The following is a 20,396-nucleotide window of genomic DNA, read 5'->3' as shown; positions in this document are numbered from 1 at the left end:
CAGTGCAGGGAGAAGGAGGAGGTCACAGGTCCAGGCAGCACAGCGGGGGTCCGGGTGGGGCAGCGGTGGGTCGGTGCGGGGAGGCAGGGGGTTGCATTAGAAGCCCATAGGCTTCTATGGGGCATCGCCAGATTTTTCTGCCTATGCCTCCCCCTTAGTTGCTTTTTGTAGCACTATAGGATGTGGCGCTCCCCTCCTCTTTCCTCCCTTTTTTCACCAGCTTTATTGTATATCGATTAGTTGGTATCTTCAGTGGATCTCCAGTGCCATGATATCCTGCATACTATATTACATCCTTGTTGTAAGGATTCAAGTGTCACATTTTCTGCGTGTATTGTTACATATATTGTTGTCATTTTCTCATTGAGTTATTTTTTTTTTCCCACTAAGGATGTTCGCTCTGCCTGAGTTCACGGGTAATTCCCCCCCCCCCCCCCAACATCTTTTTGACACTCTGTTGATAGCGGTATTTATCGTCCAGGTCTTGTCCCTGTTTGTGCTGCATAATGCTTTAAAAATGCTTTAAAAATTCCTAGTCTCCTCTGTGCTGTAATAATATGTTGCTGCGTACAAACATGATAGTTACGCTTTTTTATCTTATTTATATGTCAGCTTAGTATTTTTACTGTGTATTCTAGGCACACAATATGTGGTGTTGAGTGTGTGTTCACCACGCCTCCATGCCAACTCCCGCATTCCACTTGTGCTTTACGTATAGAATTGGGCGGCCAGACAGAAGATGTTTGCGCGTGTGCATAAAAAATAATTTTTGCGTACGCGCCAATAATATGAATTTGTTTTCTATTGAATCCTTGATACATGGCATCGAAAGGCTCTATTTCGAATGCCCAGCCATCATTTCATGGCAAGCTTCCGATGAGCACCCCTAGTCACAGCACCTCATCCTTATCCCATGCAGGTGCCCAAAGTAGCAATAGTGCATCTGTTCCCCATAAATGCCACGTGTCCCCAGGGAGCAGGGGCGCTGGAACGTTTTTAGGTTGGGGGGTGGCAAGATATAATCTCATTTTGGCGCCCCCTAAATTGCTATATTGTCCAGCACATGTCCCCACACCACTCATTTGTCCAGCACATGTCCCTATAACCCTCATATGCCCAGCACATGTCCCTATAACCCTCATATGTCCAGCACATGCCCTCACATCCCTCATATGTCCAGCACATGCCCCCACATCCCTCATATGCCCAGAACATGTCCCTATAACCCTCATATGTCCAGCACATGCCCCCACATCCCTCATATGCCCAGCACATGCCCCCACATCCCTCATATGTCCAGCACATGCCCCCACATCCCTCATATGTCCAGCACATGCCCCACATCCCTCATATGTCCAGCACATGCCCCCACATCCCTCATATGTCCAGCACATGCCCTCACATCCCTCATATGTCCAGCACATGCCCCCACATCCCTCATATGTCCAGCACATGCCCCCACATCCCTCATATGTCCAGCACATGCCCCCACATCCCTCATATGCCCAGCACATGCCCCTACATCCCTCATATGTCCAGCACATGTCCCCACATCCCTCATATGTCCAGCACATGTCCCTATAACCCTCATATGTCCAGCACATGCCCTCACATCCCTCATATGTCCAGCACATGCCCCCACATCCCTCATATGCCCAGCACATGCACCCACATCCCTCATATGTCCAGCACATGCCCCCACATCCCTCATATGTCCAGCACATGCCCCCACATCCCTCATATGCCCAGCACATGCCCCTACATCCCTCATATGTCCAGCACATGCCCCCACATCCCTCATATGCCCAGCACATGCCCCCACATCCCTCATATGTCCAGCACATGCCCCCACATCCCTCATATGCCCAGCACATGCCCCCACATCCCTCATATGCCCAGCACATGCCCCCACATCCCTCATATGTCCAGCACATGCCCCCACATCCCTCATATGCCCAGCACATGCCCCTACATCCCTCATATGTCCAGCACATGCCCCCACATCCCTCATATGCCCAGCACATGCCCCCACATCCCTCATATGTCCAGCACATGCCCCCACATCCCTCATATGCCCAGCACATGCCCCTACATCCCTCATATGTCCAGCACATGTCCCCACATCCCTCATATGTCCAGCACATGTCCCTATAACCCTCATATGTCCAGCACATGCCCTCACATCCCTCATATGTCCAGCACATGCCCCCACATCCCTCATATGCCCAGCACATGCCCCCACATCCCTCATATGCCCAGCACATGCCCCCACATCCCTCATATGTCCAGCACATGCCCCCACATCCCTCATATGCCCAGCACATGCCCCTACATCCCTCATATGTCCAGCACATGCCCCCACATCCCTCATATGCCCAGCACATGCCCCCACATCCCTCATATGTCCAGCACATGCCCCCACATCCCTCATATGCCCAGCACATGCCCCCACATCCCTTATATGCCCAGCACATGCCCCCACATCCCTCATTTGTCCAGCACATGCCCCCACATCCCTCATATGCCCAGCACATGCCCCTACATCCCTCATATGTCCAGCACATGTCCCCACATCCCTCATATGTCCAGCACATGTCCCTATAACCCTCATATGTCCAGCACATGCCCCCACATCCCTCATATGTCCAGCACATGCCCCCACATCCCTCATATGTCCAGCACATGCCCCCACATCCCTCATATGCCCAGCACATGTCCCCACATCCCTCATATGTGCAGCACATGTCCCTATAACCCTCATTTGCCCAGAACATGTCCCCACACCACTCATATGCCCAGAACATCAATTGTTCACACACTCCCCATAACTTAATACATCCCCAATGTACATTAACTCAAATTGTGAGCAAGTTTAGAGATCTCCTCAACTTACTTTTTTTGTTTTGCTGCCTGGGTCCCTCCCATACACAGCAGGGCAGACACGCTGGCCGCAGCAGGATGGGGTTGGAGCGCGCTGGGGACCTGGATGCTGGATGCCATGCCCATGCGACGCTCGTCGCTGAAGCAGCAGGGGGCGGGCGGCCGCGGCGTCGGACACTGTAAGTGTCAATCAAACACCGCTGGGCAGGGCGGCCGGCAGGGAGGGGACTGAGTCTGACAGGAGGACGGATGGAGAGACCCGGCGCAGCGGCGCCAGCGCGCATAGCACTGCAGGATATGTGAGTGTAGAAAAGACCTCACACATACATCAAGACACAGACGGGCCCCGGCCGGGCTCTGGGGCCCTTCAGATCGCCGGGGCCCATCACACATGTCCCCCTTGACCCCCCCTGTCGCCGGCCCTGACAGCGCCCCCAGACAACGGTACTTTAGCGCCTAAGTAATTTTGGGGGGGGGGGCAAGCTGCCCCCTCGCCCCCCCCCCCCGTTCCGGCGCCACTGCCAGGAAGGAACCTCCACCTACTCATGTAGTGTACGTAGCTTGGTGATTTGGTTATTTATGCACATTTTGCTTTCCTAATTTTTCAAGTAATTAGTAATTTTTGGTATTTTTAGTTTGTCTACAGGTTCCACAAAGTCTATTCTTTGAAAAAGTCTAAACCACCCTCCCAGAAGATGCACACGGCTCCACTGACTGTTTTACCCCAAACCATTGATTCCAACTTTGAAGGACTCTTAAGTCTGATTGACTGGCCTGAGCCACCGTCCCCTGTGACACAGTATAATCTATCTACCAGCCCCGAACACAGTGATTACCATCTGCTGAATGCACGAGACATGTACCGGACTGGGGAGACACTGGAGGTTCTCATCACAGCTCGGGACCACCATGGTCGGCCAAAGGGATACGGTGGAGACTACTTCCGGGCCAAGCTGCACTCTCCGGCACTGAAGGCTGGTGTGACCGGACACGTAACAGACCACGGTAATGGCAGCTACCTGGCCACGTTCCTCCTCCCATGGCCGGGGATAGCGGAGGTACAAGTCCGTCTCATTCACTCCAGCGAGGCCGTGGCTGTTATGAAGAAGAAGAGGGAGAACCATCCAGAGAAGGTATGGTAAAGGGTAGTGCTATATATTCATGAATAAAACATTGGACCAATTGGAAAAGTACAAATCTCATTTATTATAGATAAATGAATTAAAATTAAATAAAACTATTTAACATTTGGCATAAAGAGGTATTGTATATAGATACGTATAGTAAATTCATTGGCTCCAGACAATGGGCCTGATTCAGATTGGTTTTACTAGGCAGTCTACATTCGCTGCCATAATGAGCCATTAAACACCGCCTGCTGCCCGGCTGAATGCCGCCCCCCGCCCCCCCCCCCCCCCCCCCCCCCACACCGCCAAATCCCTTTGTACCATGCGAGGGGATGTAAATGCAAACATGTGCCCTCACATGCGGCCAAAGGGGAGAGAAATAATTTGATGGTCGCTGATGTCATGTGACGTGAGCCGCCCTCCCCCAGCAGGCATTGCCACGCGGATCGCAACGAGTGATCCTGAATCGGGCCCATAGAGTATAAGTCAAGATGACTCCAAATAATAACTCAGTCCAAATGGAAATGAGTTTAAATACATCACCCATTGACGCAACTACAGAGGGTACAGCTGCTATGGGGCCCTGCGGCTTGGGGGGCCCCAAGGCAATCCCCTGAACCATTTTTCCTTTTTCTCTTTTTTACCTGACGTTCTAGAAAGTGGGTATTGGTGTGTGGGTGGAGTCCAGCTTCCCATATTTAGAAAGTTGGGAGGTATGCCTTAGAGCAGTGGTGGTTTTTACCTATGGCCTGCCCTGCGGGGCTGCTGCCCCCCCCCCCCCAAGTAAAATCCACCACTGTTCTCTGCCTAAGTGAAGCCAGATGCAGTCTGTGAGACTTCCTATTGGAAGTCCAACCTGCCAGTCACTCAAGGCAGTCCCAATGGGAGGTGTCCCCCCCTTCAGCATGCCTCTCTGTGCGCATCTGCGGGGCAGCCGTCAAAAATGGGTTCTGCGCATATGTATTACCGCGGACGATACTGCGCATGCGCTGGACCCGGGAACCTGAATATGCCAAAGGCAGCCCATGGAGGGGTGCGCTTATAATGATGTCACTGGTGAGTAATGTACAGGGGTGTGCTTATAAATAATGTCACTGGTGTGTAATGTACAGGGGTGTGCTTATAATGAGGTCATTGGTGTGTAATGTACAGGGGTGTGCTTATAATGTCACTGGTGTGTAATGTACAGGGGTGTGCTTATAATGATATCACTGGTGTGTAATGTACAGGGGCGTGCTTATAATGTAGGAGCCGGACTGGAGGCAAAGCCTGGGGGTAGGCTCCCCTGACAGGGTTTGTAGGGAGCTGACTAGCAGTTAGTCATAGGAGGAGTGCTTAAGGAGAGGGTCATAGGGGGAGGGGCTTAACGGGGTGTTGGAGGGGTTTATAAGCAGGGTTCAGGCAGGAAATAGGGGTCACTGGGAGATTTTCTCAACAGCTAAGCAGCGTGACATCTCCCATGGCTTCCCCAGGCAACGCTGATGCGGAGGTATCCGCTGCGCTTGCTGCCCTCAGGGAGGCAGCTGGCATCAGAGGGACTGAGTGGCTGCAGCAGCAGATGTCAGGTCTGCTGGGGGGACTGGGAGCAGCAACGCAGGAGGCTGCTCCAGCGGGTGCACGGCCTCGGAGGTCCAGGCCTCCGGAGCGCTTTAGCCCATCTGTGTCCCCCAGGGTTCAGCGCCGTTCACGGAGCCCCGTTAGGGACCCTCCAGGCCAGGCTGCGGGCCGGGCACCTTCCGCCCGCAGGACCAGGTCTGGGAGGAATCCAACCAGCAGGTGGAACCCTCCGCGCGGGGGGGGATCCCCCCCACGTGCAAGAAGATCCGGCGTTGCGTGGTACTGGACCTGGTGCGGTGGGGCATGCGGGGCATGCTGCTGCCCAGCGCGGGGTGAGTCGTGCCAGGGGGGCAGAAGTACAGGCTGAGGACCGCAGGCCTGGTACACGGAGCGAGAGGCGCACAGCTGGCTCCGCCTCCAACGAGGTCACGCCGGCTGGTGCTGTACCTGAGGGTCGGGATGACAGGAGAAGAGAGATGGTAGCGTCAGCAGATGATGGAGAAATACCTGGTCCTTCCTCATTGGCTGGAGTTCGTCAGGACACTGGACCTGCGGCTGCTGGGTTCACAGCCCCCAGGCAGCCTGGTGAGTCTGTCTCTATGTCTGTTAATGCTTTAGCGCAGAGTCAGGGGGGGGGAGGGTTAGCCCTCCAAGGGGAAATGAGTAGAGGTTTTACTGAATTATTGAGTGGTTTTGCAGAGGAGGCTGGCAGCAGCGACAGCAGGGGTGGTTCTTCCTCATCATTTTGTCAGATTAGGTAGTGAGTTGAAAGGGGACTTGCGGGTGTGGGCAACTTTTTTGGAAGCTTTTAACGGCAGAGCTTTGTGGATGTCAGACACATGCGTCGCTACTGAGCTAGACCTTTTCACAGACGCGGCCGGGAGTGGTGGGTTCGGGGCATATTGCCAGGGACATTGGTGTGTAGGCCGGTGGCCGGAGTCTTGGGTGCAGAGAGGCATGGTTAAAAACTTGGCATTGTTGGAGTTGTTTCCTATCTTGGTAGCAGTAGTTGTTTGGGGGGGAGCTATTCCGCAATAGGAAGATTTGTTTTCACTGCGATAATTTGGGGGTTGTCATGGCTATTAACCAATTGTCGGCATCTTCACCGTCAGTGGTCACTATTTTGCAGCAGTTAGTATTGGAATGTCTGGCTTTGAATTTGTGGGTTGTGGCTAGGCACGTTCCCGGTGTCTCTAACGGCATTGCGGATGCTTTATCTCGTTCACAGTGGGAGCGTTTTCGGGAGTTGGCACCAGAGGCGGACAGGGAGGGGACCGGGTTCCCGAGTCGGCTCTGGGCTCTGCTGGACGGGTAGTCGATCAGCTCATCAGGGAATCCTTGGCCCCGAATACATGGTCGGCATACAATCAGGAATGGCGGAGCTGGTTAGAATGGCGTGAGGTAGTAGGTCTGAAGGAGGATGATGACGAGTTGGCTGTCTTGCTATATATAGGCCATTGTAAGGAGATTGGTTGGTCAGTGGCAAAAATCACGCGCTGCATGGCGGGCTTGGCTTTTGGGTTTCGTGCAGGCGGCAGGCCTGACGTCACTAAGAATTTCCTGATTGCGCAGGCTTTAAAAGGTTGGAGGAGAGGTCATGTCGTACAGGATCAGAGAAGGCCGGTGTCTTTCCAGTTGTTACAGAATATGGGCATGAAGTTAGGGGAGGTCTGTAGTTCCAATTTCGAGGAAAGGTTGTTTGGGGTAGCTTTTTCGCTTGCCTTCTTCGGGGCACTGCGGATTGGGGAGCTTGTGAGTCCAAGCGTGTCCAGGCCGGGAGGTTTGTTAGGAGAGGATGTGGATTTATACTCGGATAGGGTGGAGCTAGTGGTGAGGAGGTCTAAGACGGATCAGTTAGGGAGAGGGAAGAAGGTAGTTCTCTTCTCTGTACCAGGCTCAGATATGTGCCCGGTGGCACGGCTGAGGATATTTAAGGAGGTCAGAGTGGGCAGGGAAAGGGATCCTTTGCTGATGCATGCGAATGGATCCTTTTTATCACGGTTTCAGTTCACAAGTGTGTTTAGAGCAGTCCTGCGGACGTTGGGCCCCAAGGGGGAGGAATACGCGGGTCACTCTTTCCGCATTGGGGCCGCAACTGAGGCTGCTAGAATGGGATTTGGGGATGAGTTGATTAAGCGTATTGGGCGGTGGGAATCGTCTCGCTTTCGGTCTTATGTTCGTTTAGGGGATTGTTGAGGTTGACCGTGTTTTTTCTGTTTTAGGGCAGCCTCCGTGCCTGATTTGGATTTTAGGACATTCATATGTCTTTTGGGGAGCTTTACGGGCTGATGTCAGACCGAACGGCCGCCAGCTGGGTTTGGATAGAGAGGAGGCAGTGGTTCGCTGGCTGGGAAAACGCGGTATGGTATGGAGTGCTGCAGGAATTTCACCGTTTTGTTCGGCTCGATAGGGTTCCCGACATATTAGTTCTGCATGTGGGCGGGAATGACCTTGGGAGCAGACCATTTAGGGAGTTGATACGGGATATCAAGTTTGATCTCCTACGGTTATGGGCAATGTTTCCGGAATTAATCACGGTTTGGTCAGACATCGTGCCACGCCATTATTGGAGGGATGCGAGGTCGGCTGACAAGCTCAATAAGGCACGGATTAAAGTTAACAGGGCGATTGGGCGTTTTATGGCCAGGAACGGGGCTGTTGTGGTGAGGCACAGGGAACTTGAGTCTGGTGCCGGGGCATTTTGGAGAGGTGACGGTGTGCACCTGAATGCTGTGGGGATAGATGTTTGGTCTTTGGGACTACAAGAGGGAATAGAAACAGCGTTCCGGATGTGGGGGGGGCGCACGGGGTTAAGGGTTTAACCTCGTGCTTTGTGGCGGAGGGGGGTCCTCGAGGTTGGTGGCATTGAGGCTTAATTATGCGGCGGGGAGGGCCCCATGAGGGGGCTGGACTCCCCTGGGTGAGGTTAATTAATGAGCACTGGGTGTGTACAATTGGTGCCCTCGAGCCAATCGCTATCGGCTGGGGGTAAGAGCTCCTGGAAGTGCTTAGAGGTGTGGATATATATTTATTGAGGGCCTCGGGGACCACCTTCCGTGGGAATGTTTTTGGATTATTGTTTAAAATTGTATTGTTCAATAAAGATGGCTGCTGTGGCCAATTTTATCCAACAAGAGAGTTATGTCATTTGTGGGGGGGTAGTTGGGCACAGCGATTAGACAATACCCTGTCATGTAGGAGCCGGACTGGAGGCAAAGCCTGGGGGTAGGCTCCCCTGACAGGGTTTGTAGGGAGCTGACTAGCAGTTAGTCATAGGAGGAGTGCTTAAGGAGAGGGTCATAGGGGGAGGGGCTTAACGGGGTGTTGGAGGGGTTTATAAGCAGGGTTCAGGCAGGAAATAGGGGTCACTGGGAGATTTTCTCAACAGCTCCCACCCACCCTTCCCTATTTTTTATAGTTTAGGTAGAATATTTGCTAGGATGTCTTTTTGTCACAGTGGCCTGTGCGGAGGGGGGTCCTCGAGGTTGGTGGCATTGAGGCTTAATTATGCGGCGGGGAGGGCCCCATGAGGGGGCTGGACTCCCCTGGGTGAGGTTAATTAATGAGCACTGGGTGTGTACAATTGGTGCCCTCGAGCCAATCGCTATCGGCTGGGGGTAAGAGCTCCTGGAAGTGCTTAGAGGTGTGGATATATATTTATTGAGGGCCTCGGGGACCACCTTCCGTGGGAATGTTTTTGGATTATTGTTTAAAATTGTATTGTTCAATAAAGATGGCTGCTGTGGCCAATTTTATCCAACAAGAGAGTTATGTCATTTGTGGGGGGGTAGTTGGGCACAGCGATTAGACAATACCCTGTCATGATATCACTGGTGTGTAATGTACAGGGGTGTGCTTATAATAAGGTCACTGGTGTGTAATGTACAGGGGTGTGCTTATAATGATGTCACTGGTGTGTAATGTACAGGGGTGTGCTTATAATAAGGTCACTGGTGTGTAATGTACAGGGGTGTGCTTATAATAAGGTCACTGGTGTGTAATGTACAGGGGTGTGCTTATAATGAGGTTTCTATAGCCACTATAGCCTTACCGCTGAACTGTTTCATTGGTTATAACCGGTCGGTTAGATTCTGTCGCAGAACAAGTGTTTACATGCCCAGACGTGCCTTACCCTGTTATACTGCATATATTGAGCTTTGTGAAGGTTCACATGCTTTTGTGTAATACATGCAATAGGTAGTCCGGTCTGCTACCCTGTGGGAGGTGCGGGGTGCGCGACCTAACGCTAATGCTCGCTGCGCGGACCCACCTCGCTGCGCTCCGTCTCTCACCTTCGGGCCTATAATGGTCCCGGTACCGTCCTCTTGCTCCACTGGTTTCCGGAAGTGACTGCACCTGTGGGAAATACCCTAAGGGGGGGGGGGGAGGGGATGCTCATCACAGGCACTATTGGCCTTAGACTGGTTACACCCGCTTGTGGAACACGGCAGGTGTAACTCGGGTGGGGGAACGCTCCGGGGAGGGGAAGAAGCACAAACAACACGACAACAGATGCAATACAATTTCTACCCACCAGTCGTTTACTGGTCCGCCGTCACGCTTCCAATGCGGATACCGGCACCTGAAAATGAACTCACGTAACCTCCTGCTCCCTAGGGCAGGGCAATACACCAACGCGGCTGCGGCTTAACGCCCGCGCAACCTGCGGCCTGAAGCCGTCTTACGTAACTTGCGACCTAGCGCTGGATCCTTAGATGCCACAGCCTAGCGTCGCGCAACCTGGCACCTAATGCCCGCGCACCCTGCGACCTAGCGCCGGATCTTCCAATGCCACGGCCTAGCATCACACAACCTGGTGCCTAACGCCACAGCAACCTGCGACCTAGCGCCGGATCTTCCGATGCCACGGCCTAGCGTCGCGCAACCTGCGGCCTGTCGCACGCACAACCTGAAAAGAACACAATCTGCACAGGGCCACAATTGGGTGAACCCAAGTGCAGCATACAGCACACGGTGTCAAATAAAACAGTACAATGTAAATAGACAACACTACACCAACACCTAACGAGGGCCTACCTCCCTCTGGCTGCTCCTAGCCATACCACAATGACCCTTGTGGCGATACCTGAATTCGCGGCCTGTCGATGCAGGATTGTTACTTCTTCGGAGGCCTCGGCCCTAGGAGGGTCTGGGCCGGTGCACAACCAGGGCCTCCCGCCCAGCAGCAGATGAGCCTGGTGCCCAGCAACACAGATGGGCCTGGTGCCAGCAAACACAGATGGGCCTGGTGCCCAGCAATACAGATGGGCCTGGTGCCCAGCAAACACAATTGGGCCTAAGGGCCGACTATATGGGCCTAAAGCCCAGAGCACAACTGGGCCTAATGCCCAACACACACAAAGGGGCCTAATGCCCAACGCCACCAACCTGAGGCCCCCACGGGCCTAGAGCCCGACTATGGTCCCGCAGGCCTGGTGCCTGAATTGGGCCCACGGGCCTACTGCCCGAACACCTGGTGGTCTAGGGAGGGGACCCGCATGTGGACTTACCCGTCCTAGAGCCTTCCGCTGGACCAAGCCTGGTCCAGCCATGTGGGTGGTCCGTCTTCGCCGGAGGTGGGATGCTTCCCACCACCTCCGGGCTTCCTGGAGTCTTCACCGGGGCAGCAGGGGCCGGGGCAAGCTCTTTTGCGTTGCACCCCGCCGCACCCGGGCTTCCTCCATCCTTGCTGGCTGTTCCCGGAACTGTGCACTTCGCCCGGCGGGCGGCAGCGTGTAGCAGTCCTGCGCACACAGCTGCCCCCTCCCGGGGCTTCCGGCGTATGCTCCTCTTCCTTCCTGGACTCTCTTCTCTCTTTCTCCCTTCTCGCCGAACTGACAACCTCGCTCCCGGCGCCGGTTAGTTCAAACCAGCGCCCGGGGGCGGGGCTTTTGACGTAGCGAGCCAGGATTGGCTCACCGCCGCCACTTCCCATTGGGCGCCCGAGCGAGAGACATGATTGGCTCTCCCTTGGCGCCACATTTGAATTACCTTTGTTCGTGGGGATCAGCGGCGAAGGCTCGCCGCTGTCCCCACACCCGGCTTCATTAGAGGGTCTGCTTCCGGCTCCCTAGGGTGGCGTCAGACCACCCCAGGCAAGGGAGCAGGCACCAACCAGCAGCAGGGCCAGTGAACGCACGAGTACGCTGGCCCTGGCTGCAGATGGCGGCGCCACCCGGCGGCGGCACTGCCCCTTCCGCCCCGGTGTTACTGCACCGGGGCGTACTTCTACAACCCGACCTCAGGTATCTCACAATAAACACCCTTGAACCGTTTCCTTGGCCTGATTCTTGCCCTACTTCCAAGAAGACCAGAAGAGGAGGAAGAGCTTCCCAGAATGCAAGGTAAAAGGGTTACCGGCTTGTTCATCCCCCGTTTGTCACATGTACATATGGTAGGGATTATAGACTCCTGGGTCACTTGGCAGCTACGAGTACCGGGCAGATGAGGAGAAATCATTCCATGGTGATTTCTCCTCAGTGCAGGTGATAGCGAACGGATGTGTACACATAGGCTTGGCTGGCGGGCTGCGTGCATTCGGCGGGGCAGCACTAACCTGATCACTGAGCTCCAAACACACATACCCCAGCGAGCAAATCTGACTCATGCCCAGTCTGTGTGTGTGTACAGTATGTCCCAAATGGAGCTCCGTAGGGTGCGAACGAGGGGCCACCAATATCTCTCTCTTTCTATATATTAGTTAAAAGCCCGTCAAAATTTACGGCTTCTGCAATGTACTTTCACTTTGAGTTGTGACAGTTTTTCTTTTCACTTTCAGCTGTGACAGTTTTTAGCCCACAAACTCTCCACCCCCACTCCCAGTCCCCATCTACCTCCGAATGTACAGGGGTCCGAATAAACCAGAATAAGGTCCAATATGTGCTCTTACCCTGCAGGTCTATTTCCATGGATATTTCCAATATAACGGCAGCAGTGAGGTGATGGAGTGTAACCTGGAACTGCCGGGAAAGGACGTGTGCACATACAGGGACCCCGTGTCCGGTGACACGTGGCAGTGTGTGCGGCCGCGGAAGCTACCGTGTGACTCCTGGGTCCATCACTCCATGGGCGGTTACCGCAAGGTGACTGATAACCTGGAGGACTCTCTGCTGAGTGGGTGAGTGAGGCGGGTCGCTAGAAAAGAGTTACTGGGTTTGATACAGACACCAAGGGCGAAATGTAATAGGGTGCGATTTTTCGTCATCTTTAAAAATCGCATCAAATCGCATGTGCAGAAATTGCACATTTTGTGTTAAATTCGCAAATGTAATCGGGAGCCATTTTTGGATTGCGATTTCACTTCACATACAATTTTGAGCGAATTTTAGTAATGTTAAAGTGCAATTTGTAGTCATGAAAATGTGAGAATTTGATAAAATGTGCGATTTTGTGTAAAAAAATGAAATAAAAAAACAAAAAACAAAAATGGCGTAGCGTCCCCCCTCCTGAGCATAACCAGCCCTGGGCTCATTGTGTTGGACCTGGTTCCAAAAATATGGGGGACAAGAAGCATAGGGGTCCCCCGTATTTCTGAAACCAGCCCCAGACTCTTGGACCAGTCCTGGTTCCAAAAATCCGAGGGACAAAAAATCTGGGGGTCCCCCGTATTTTGAAACCAGCACCGGGCTCCAACAGCCCGCGGTGTCATGCCACAGCCGGGGGACACTTTTTACATAAGGTCCCCCGGCCATACCATGAGCACCGTGGTTGGTCAGCCTTGGATGGGGTACCTGGGGGAGTGGGAACCCCCCCAATAAAGCCCCCACCCAGGCTTCACCCGTCCAGGGCTCAAGCCCGGGGCTGTCACCGGCGTCCGCGGGCTTTGGACGCTGGCCTGATAGGGTTAAATCATTCATACATAACATTGCTTTATACAGGTGAACTACAAATGCTAGCAGGCCTCCCCCGCATGCGGGGCATTAATGGGCCCACTGGGACTTGTAGTCCACCTGTAAAAAGAATGTTAAAATAAAACACGCACACACAGAAAAGTACAACTTTATTACACACACACCTCACTTTTATACCAACATACTTACCGAACGAGGGTCCAGCACTGCCTTCCTCCTCCATAGCCAGCTCACCCCGCACTGACAGAGGGGTGAGCCAGCTTCCTCCGGCGCTGGTAACAGCTTCTATAGCGCTGTCCCCGCACTATAGAGGCTGCTAGTGTCGTTGGCTCTGTGCGTCTCCATGGAGAAGCATAGCTCAGCTCTGATTGGCTGAAAGAGTCTCCATGGAGACTCATCAAGCCAACCATACTAACAGCCTCTATAGTGCTGGGACAGCGCTATAGAAGCTGTTAGCAGCACCACAGGCAGCCGGCTCACCCCGCTGTAGGTGCGGGGTGAGCTGGCTGTGGAGGAGGGAGGCAGCGCTGGACCCTGGTTCGGTAATTATGTTGGTATATAAGTGAGGTGTGTGTGTAAAAAAACTTTTCTGTTTGTGTGTGTTTTGTTTTAACATGGACTACAGCGGGTCCATTAATGCCCCGCATGCTGAGAATTGTGGTTCGCCAAGTCCCAGCATGCGGGGGAGGCCTGCTGGCACTTGTAGGTCACCTTTATAAAGCAATGCTATGTATGAATAATTTATCCCTGTCAGGCTGGCGTTCAAAGCCCACGGACGCCGGTGACAGCCCTGGGCTTCAGCCCTGGATGGGTGAAGCCTGGGGGGGGGGGGACCCCTTCATTGGGGGGGTCCCCACTCCCCCAGGTACCACGTCCAAGGCTGGCCACCCACGATGCTCATAGTATGGCTGGGGGACTTATGTAAAAAGTGTCCCCCGGCTGAGACATGACCCCCAGATTTTTTGTCCCCTCGTATTTTTGGAACCAGGACCGGTCCAAGAATCCGTGGCTGGTTTCTGAAATATGGGGGACCCCTATGCTTTTTGTCCCCTGTATTTTTTGAACCAGGTCCTACAGCGGGGTGAGCTGGCTGTGGAGGAGGGAGGCAGCGCTGGACCCTGGTTTGGTAAGTATGTTGGTATAAAAGTGAGGTGTATGTGTAAAAAACTTTTCTGTTTGTGTGTGTTTTGTTTTAACATGGACTACAGCGGGCCCATTAATGCCCCGCATGCTGGGAATTGTGGTTCGCCAAGTCCCAGCATGCGGGGGAGGCCTGCTGGCACTTGTAGGTCACCTTTATAAAGCAATGCTATGTATGAATAATTTATCCCTATCAGGCTGGCGTTCAAAGCCCACGGACGCCGGTGACAGCCCTGGGCTTCAGCCCTGGATGGGTGAAGCCTGGGGGGGGACCCCTTCATTGGGGGGGTCCCCACTCCCCCAAGTACCACGTCCAAGGCTGACCACTCACGGTGCTCATAGTATGGCTGGGGGACTTATGTAAAAAGTATCCCCCGGCTGAGACATCACCCCCAGATTTTTTGTCCCCCGTATTTTTGGAACCAGGACCGGTCCAAGAGTCCGTGGCTGGTTTCAGAAATATGGGGGACCCCTATGCTTTTTGTCCCCTGTATTTTTGGAACCAGGTCCGGCTCAATGAGCCCGGGTTGGTTATGCTCAGGAGGGGGGAACCCCACGCCATTTTTTAAAAATATTTTTAATTTTACACATTTTTAAAGACAGAACCCTGCACAGATCTCAGTGATCTATGCAGGGTTCTGTCAAATTCGCCAGCCAGAACCTGGTCAAATTTTTTGGCGATTTTTGGTAACGTTTACCAAAAATCGCACCCTATTACATGTGCGATTTGTATACTTTATAATGGGAAAACATCTGGATGCGAATTGAAGTGTGACTAAAAAGCGAATTCAAAATGTTTGATTTCGTGGCAAAAAGTGTGATTTATTTACTGCAAATTGCACCCTATTACATGTGCGATTTTCGGAAAACGTGCAATTTCGGCCAATTTTTAAAAAATCAACCTCTGTTACATTTCGTCCCAAATTATTTTCATGTCACCACTGTCCCTTTGCAAACCATGTGCATTCTGGCCCAATTTCTCCCAATTTAATTATCTGTACCACTTCTTAGACATAGTTTATTGAAGATTTGTAGTCTGGAAACCATAGTAATGTGTCTTGATCATCTGGTACAGCATTTGATAAGCTGCATGTGTGGCACCCCAGCTAGGAGTGCCCCGTTAGAATTACCCCACCTGTGCGTCCGGGAGGGAGGACTCCGAAGGACCCTGGGAGTCAAGGGGTTAAAAGGTGAGAGCGCGCCAAGGAGCGGGGACAAGCTGACTGACAGCCAGAGGAGCCAGTGAGAGGCCGGCCGGATGTGGAGGAGGAGTCAAGAGCCTACAGGAGCACGAGGAGAACGGCGTGTCGGGGGAAGAAGAAGAAGCCGGTGAGGAGACGCTGACGCTGCCTGACAGTGACCGGCCGGGAGCGAGTGACCCGGGCAGGAGCTGAAGACGCCTGCGAACCAGGACAGGAGGAGAAGACCCTCGGCGTGGAGCGGGACAACGGGAGTGGCGCGGCTGAGTGCGGCAACGCTGCAATAGCAGCGCCCACACTAGAGTGCCCTCCTGCAGCCGGGAAAGAGGAGACCAGCGCCAGTTACCCGAAGAGCCGGAGTGGAGATCGGGACGGGCAGGAGCCTGCAACTGCTGCAGCTAACAGGTACCTGCTGCGCTGATGCCTCCAGGCTGGCTCCCATCACCACTCCCTGTCACCAACGCAAGCCCTGACCGGCAGTAAGGATATTGGGGGAGCAGATTTCAAGCTCAGTCCCCTCTCGATGCCACCACTGCCTCCCAAACGGCACTGTAAGTGATACCAGTGTCCTGTGTGTCTGCCCGTGAACTCCCTAGCCTCCTTCTACCCACTCCTCTGTTTAACTTGCTCTTGCTTTCTCCTCACTCCAATTGGGAAATAGAGGAATAAGGGGTTGTGATTGAACAGCTAAGGAAACCCTCCCAGCACCTGCAGCGCCAGGGAAGGTTTATTTTAATTCCCTCTGAATAGGGACACCCTCCTATTAATCCTGCAGACTGCCGCCAGGAAACTTACAAGTGTGAGGCACTTTCTTTCTGGTTACACTAGTTCCTTTGTGGGGGACGCTGCCATCTTGTGGACAAAAGTAATTATTGACTAATCTGAGCTTCTTATCAATGTGACTGAGTTTACCTTAAATTCAGGAACACGGTGTTAGGATAGGTACCAGGAGGACGCGCCCTTTGATATTGTTTTGACGGTGTCCACGGGGACCGTACGTTATGTGTTATTACTTGTATATGTGATGTTAAGTACGCATAAAGTTAGATAATAGGTGCTAGCATAAACTGTTGATTAATTGCATAATTGAGTGGAACCACTGTCTCCCGCTCTGGCCCAGTTGACGGTTAGCGGGGTCAGTTTGTCTACTCCCAGTATACTGGAGATTGTTTTTGGGAAATTGTTTCCTAGATAAGTAAGTTGTCGAAGGTGCTCCCTGTTGTTAAGTGCATATCACGTATTGGTATTCCTTTTGCACTAAATAAAATATTACAGTTGTATCAGACCGGGCGCCTCACTCTAGTTTCTTGCGGAGGTGTGGTTTTCCCAGCCGGCGCGGCCAAGAACCTGCGGAGAGAGAAGGCATCCAACATCAAGAAAAAAGGTAACCCCCCCTTAACCACTCTGTTACACATACACTTTATTACGCGTTTCACATGACTGCTGCCCACTTCTTACAGTGAGACCAGATAGATACTGGCACTCTGCAATGATAAAACACATGGTTAGTCTGATTCTAGCAATGGGGTCATCAAAAACATCATAAAAAGGGCAATAACTGCCTGAAGAAGGGCGCAGCAGTCAGGTGAAACGCGTAACAAAGTTTATGCAGCTGATAACATTCTGCATCATGAGAAAAAGAGCAGGAAGGAAGATAACTGCGCTAATTATTCAGTAGTCGGGTAAGTGGCATGTAAAACTCAAAATTGAATAACACTTTAAAATATTAAAAACAATTCATTGTTGTGTATCCAGAAATGTGATGATAATTAGGACAGTTAGTCGCCCTTATTAGCCGCCGGTCCACAAACAGCCATAATTATAATCCACCCATTTCTGGGATAATGATACGATATTGGATGGAAATGTCTTAGGTTGACCGGGCCTTTAAGGAGGTTGCGTTCCTCCAAAAGATGTCTTGTGCCACAGAGAATTGGGGACTAGATGTTTTGTAGAGAATGTAGACTCCCAGGGATGGAAATGGTGGGTGTAGAGACTTTTGGCTATGGAGGATGATACGAATGGATCCCAAAATAAATGAAGTGACTCTTTGTTGCAAGTCCCCAATAGGCGGAGGGTGATCTGAATTGCAGCTCTCTGTTACAACTGTAACACCTTACGCATTTCGCTGCTATTTCAAAGGTGACTTACTCTTTGCAAAGTCAGGGTTTAAATACCCTGTAGATTGTCACTATGCCACTATGCCACACACCTGACCACTGTGATTGAAATTCAATTAAATTACACAATTATAAAAACCATACATAAAAATATATTTTATAGGTTGGAGACAGACTTACTTATTAGTCTACTTAGGAATTAATATAAATAGATGCTAAAAAAAGTGATTTTAAATTACACGGAGAGAAGCTCCGTTTCCGAAAGTCCGGTAAACCGTCACTTCCGTCACTTCCGGTAGATGGAACGCAAAGTGCATCCATCCATTGTGTGAGTGACAGCAATCTCACTCTGTGAGAGTGCTGAATCTGCACTTACCCACAGGCTGTGATGGCATATCATATCTGTATTGCGCAAGGAACACGTCCATTAAAGGTTCAGCCTTATTGATTGGAATTTCATTGCTTTTTGGCGTTTGAGTGGCAAAGTTACGACAGGTTTCTGAAATTCCAGATCATGTGTAAGAAGCCTTAATGGGACATGTGAAACTGTGAGGTTTTCTGTCTATGGAATTTCATAGCTTTTCTTCAATTTATTTTTTGATGGGGGTTGGGGGATGCAGGCAAGGCAGATTAAAGAAGTAAGAATGTGGCAGGAGCAGAGATGTGTTAGATGGAAGGGGGCAGGAGCAGAGATGCAGCAAATGGAAGTGCAAGGTGGGTAGGGGGCTGCTGGCAGGAGTGGAGATGGGGAGGGGGGTGCTGGCAGGAGCAGAGATGGGAAGGGGGGATGCTGTCAGGAGCGGAGATGGGGAGGGGGGATGCTGACAGGAGCAGAGATGGGGAGGGGGGATGCTGGCAGGAGCAGAGATGGGGAGGGGGCTGCTGGCAGGAGCGGAGATGGGGAGAGGAGCTGCTGGCAGGAGTGGAGATGGGGAGAGAAGCTGCTGGCAGGAGCGGAGATGGGGACAGGGGATGCTGGCAGGAACAGAGATGGAGAGGGGGCTGCTGGCAGGAGTGGAGATGGGGAGAGGGGATGCTGGCAGGAGCAGAGATGGGGAGAGGGGATGCTGGCAGGAACAGAGATGGGGAGGGGGGCTGCTGGCAGGAGCGGAGATGGGGAGAGGGGATGCTGGCAGGAGCAGATGAGCGTTGATAGAAGAAGCTGGTGCAGGGAGGGAAACAGGGGATGCTGGCAGAAGCAGTGATGTCACCCACATCACACCGCACATCGCTGTCACCCACATCACACCGCACGTCCCTGTCACCCACATTACACCACACGTCCCTGTCACCCACATCACACAGCAGGTTCCTGTCACCCACATCACACCGCACATACCTGTCACCCACATCACACCACACGTCCCTATCACCCACATGACACAGCAGGTTCCTATCACCCACATCACACCTCACATGTCCCTGTCACCCACATCACACCGCACCATACCTCCCAACATGACCCTCTTCAGGAGGGACACAAAGCTCTGCTTCTGGACTTCCCTCTTAATGCATGATTACCATCACCTGTTTTGAACAGGATATCTAATAAGAAAGGTACTTCAACACAGGTAATGGTAATCATAAATTAAGAGGGACATCCAGGAGCAGAGCAATGTGTCCCTCCTGGAGAGGGTCATGTTGGGAGGTATGCCGCACATTGCCCATCCCCGATGTGAAATAAGTTGTAGGATGAGGATACCTTATAGCTGCGGGTTACACACTGCAGGTGAAGCCAAGGGAGCACGGGTATGGGAATGTCAGCAGCAGCTCCACTTTTAGTGAAAAAAAATTAAAATAAACTTTAGTGCTTGAAGTATGTTCCACACCATTAAATGTACAGAGGCCTGCCTCCAGCCCAGTGCGCCACTGCCTGCGATTCGCGGACCCCCCCACGATTCACGCCCCCCCCCCCCCCCCCCGCGTTTCACGGGCCCTCCCTCCCGGAAAATATTTATTAAAGGTGTCCGACGTTTCGGGGAGTGAATACCCCTTTGTCAAGGTGTATCCTGGGATAATTTTCCTTTTATTTTCAACGATTATGATTGACCCAACGTGTTTTGTTCCAGTTAGGAACTTCATCAGGGTTTTATCTCAGAGGTATTATAGCCTATCATAGTGAGGTTATTACCAGGCTAAGATTCAATTGAACCATTCCAGGAAAAGGATTCTCCTTACATTACCGCTATAAATTAGAAGAAGCTAAAAAAAAAAAATCCAGTCTATGATAGGCTATAATACAAAAAAACAAAACCCCTGATGAAGTTCCTAACCGGAACAAAACGTGTTGGGTCTTGATCATAATCCTTTAAAATAAAAGGAAAATTATCCCGGAAAATAAGAAGCTACAAGCATATTGTTTCTTTTATTCATATTTTATTGAATCATTTTATGGACATTACATATTGCATTTAGGGCACGCTGGACACTACTTTGGGTATATATATATATATATATATATATATATATATATATATATATATATATATATATGAAACAAAAACAAATAACAGTGCGCAAATG

General features: G+C 51.9%; 1 protein-coding gene across 1 annotated transcript in view; it reads left to right on the top strand.

Annotated features, from left to right (window-relative positions):
• Positions 1-3,575: 3,575 nt before the first annotated feature.
• The window catches only part of LOC146075842 (NXPE family member 3-like), a 51,970-nt gene continuing 35,149 nt past the window's right edge, over positions 3,576-20,396 (top strand). The window contains exons 1-2 of the mRNA XM_083185483.1: positions 3,576-4,013; positions 12,461-12,681. Coding sequence (XP_083041609.1) covers positions 3,576-4,013; positions 12,461-12,681 — 659 coding nt within the window. The remainder of the gene's footprint in view (positions 4,014-12,460; positions 12,682-20,396) is intronic.

The sequence above is a fragment of the Crinia signifera genome, chromosome 4, assembly GCF_055691185.1.
Source record: "Crinia signifera chromosome 4, ASM5569118v1, whole genome shotgun sequence".
Taxonomy (NCBI): Eukaryota; Metazoa; Chordata; class Amphibia; order Anura; family Myobatrachidae; genus Crinia; species Crinia signifera.
The sequence above is the reverse complement of the archived record's forward strand: the minus strand, read 5'-3'. Positions and strand labels throughout refer to the sequence as shown.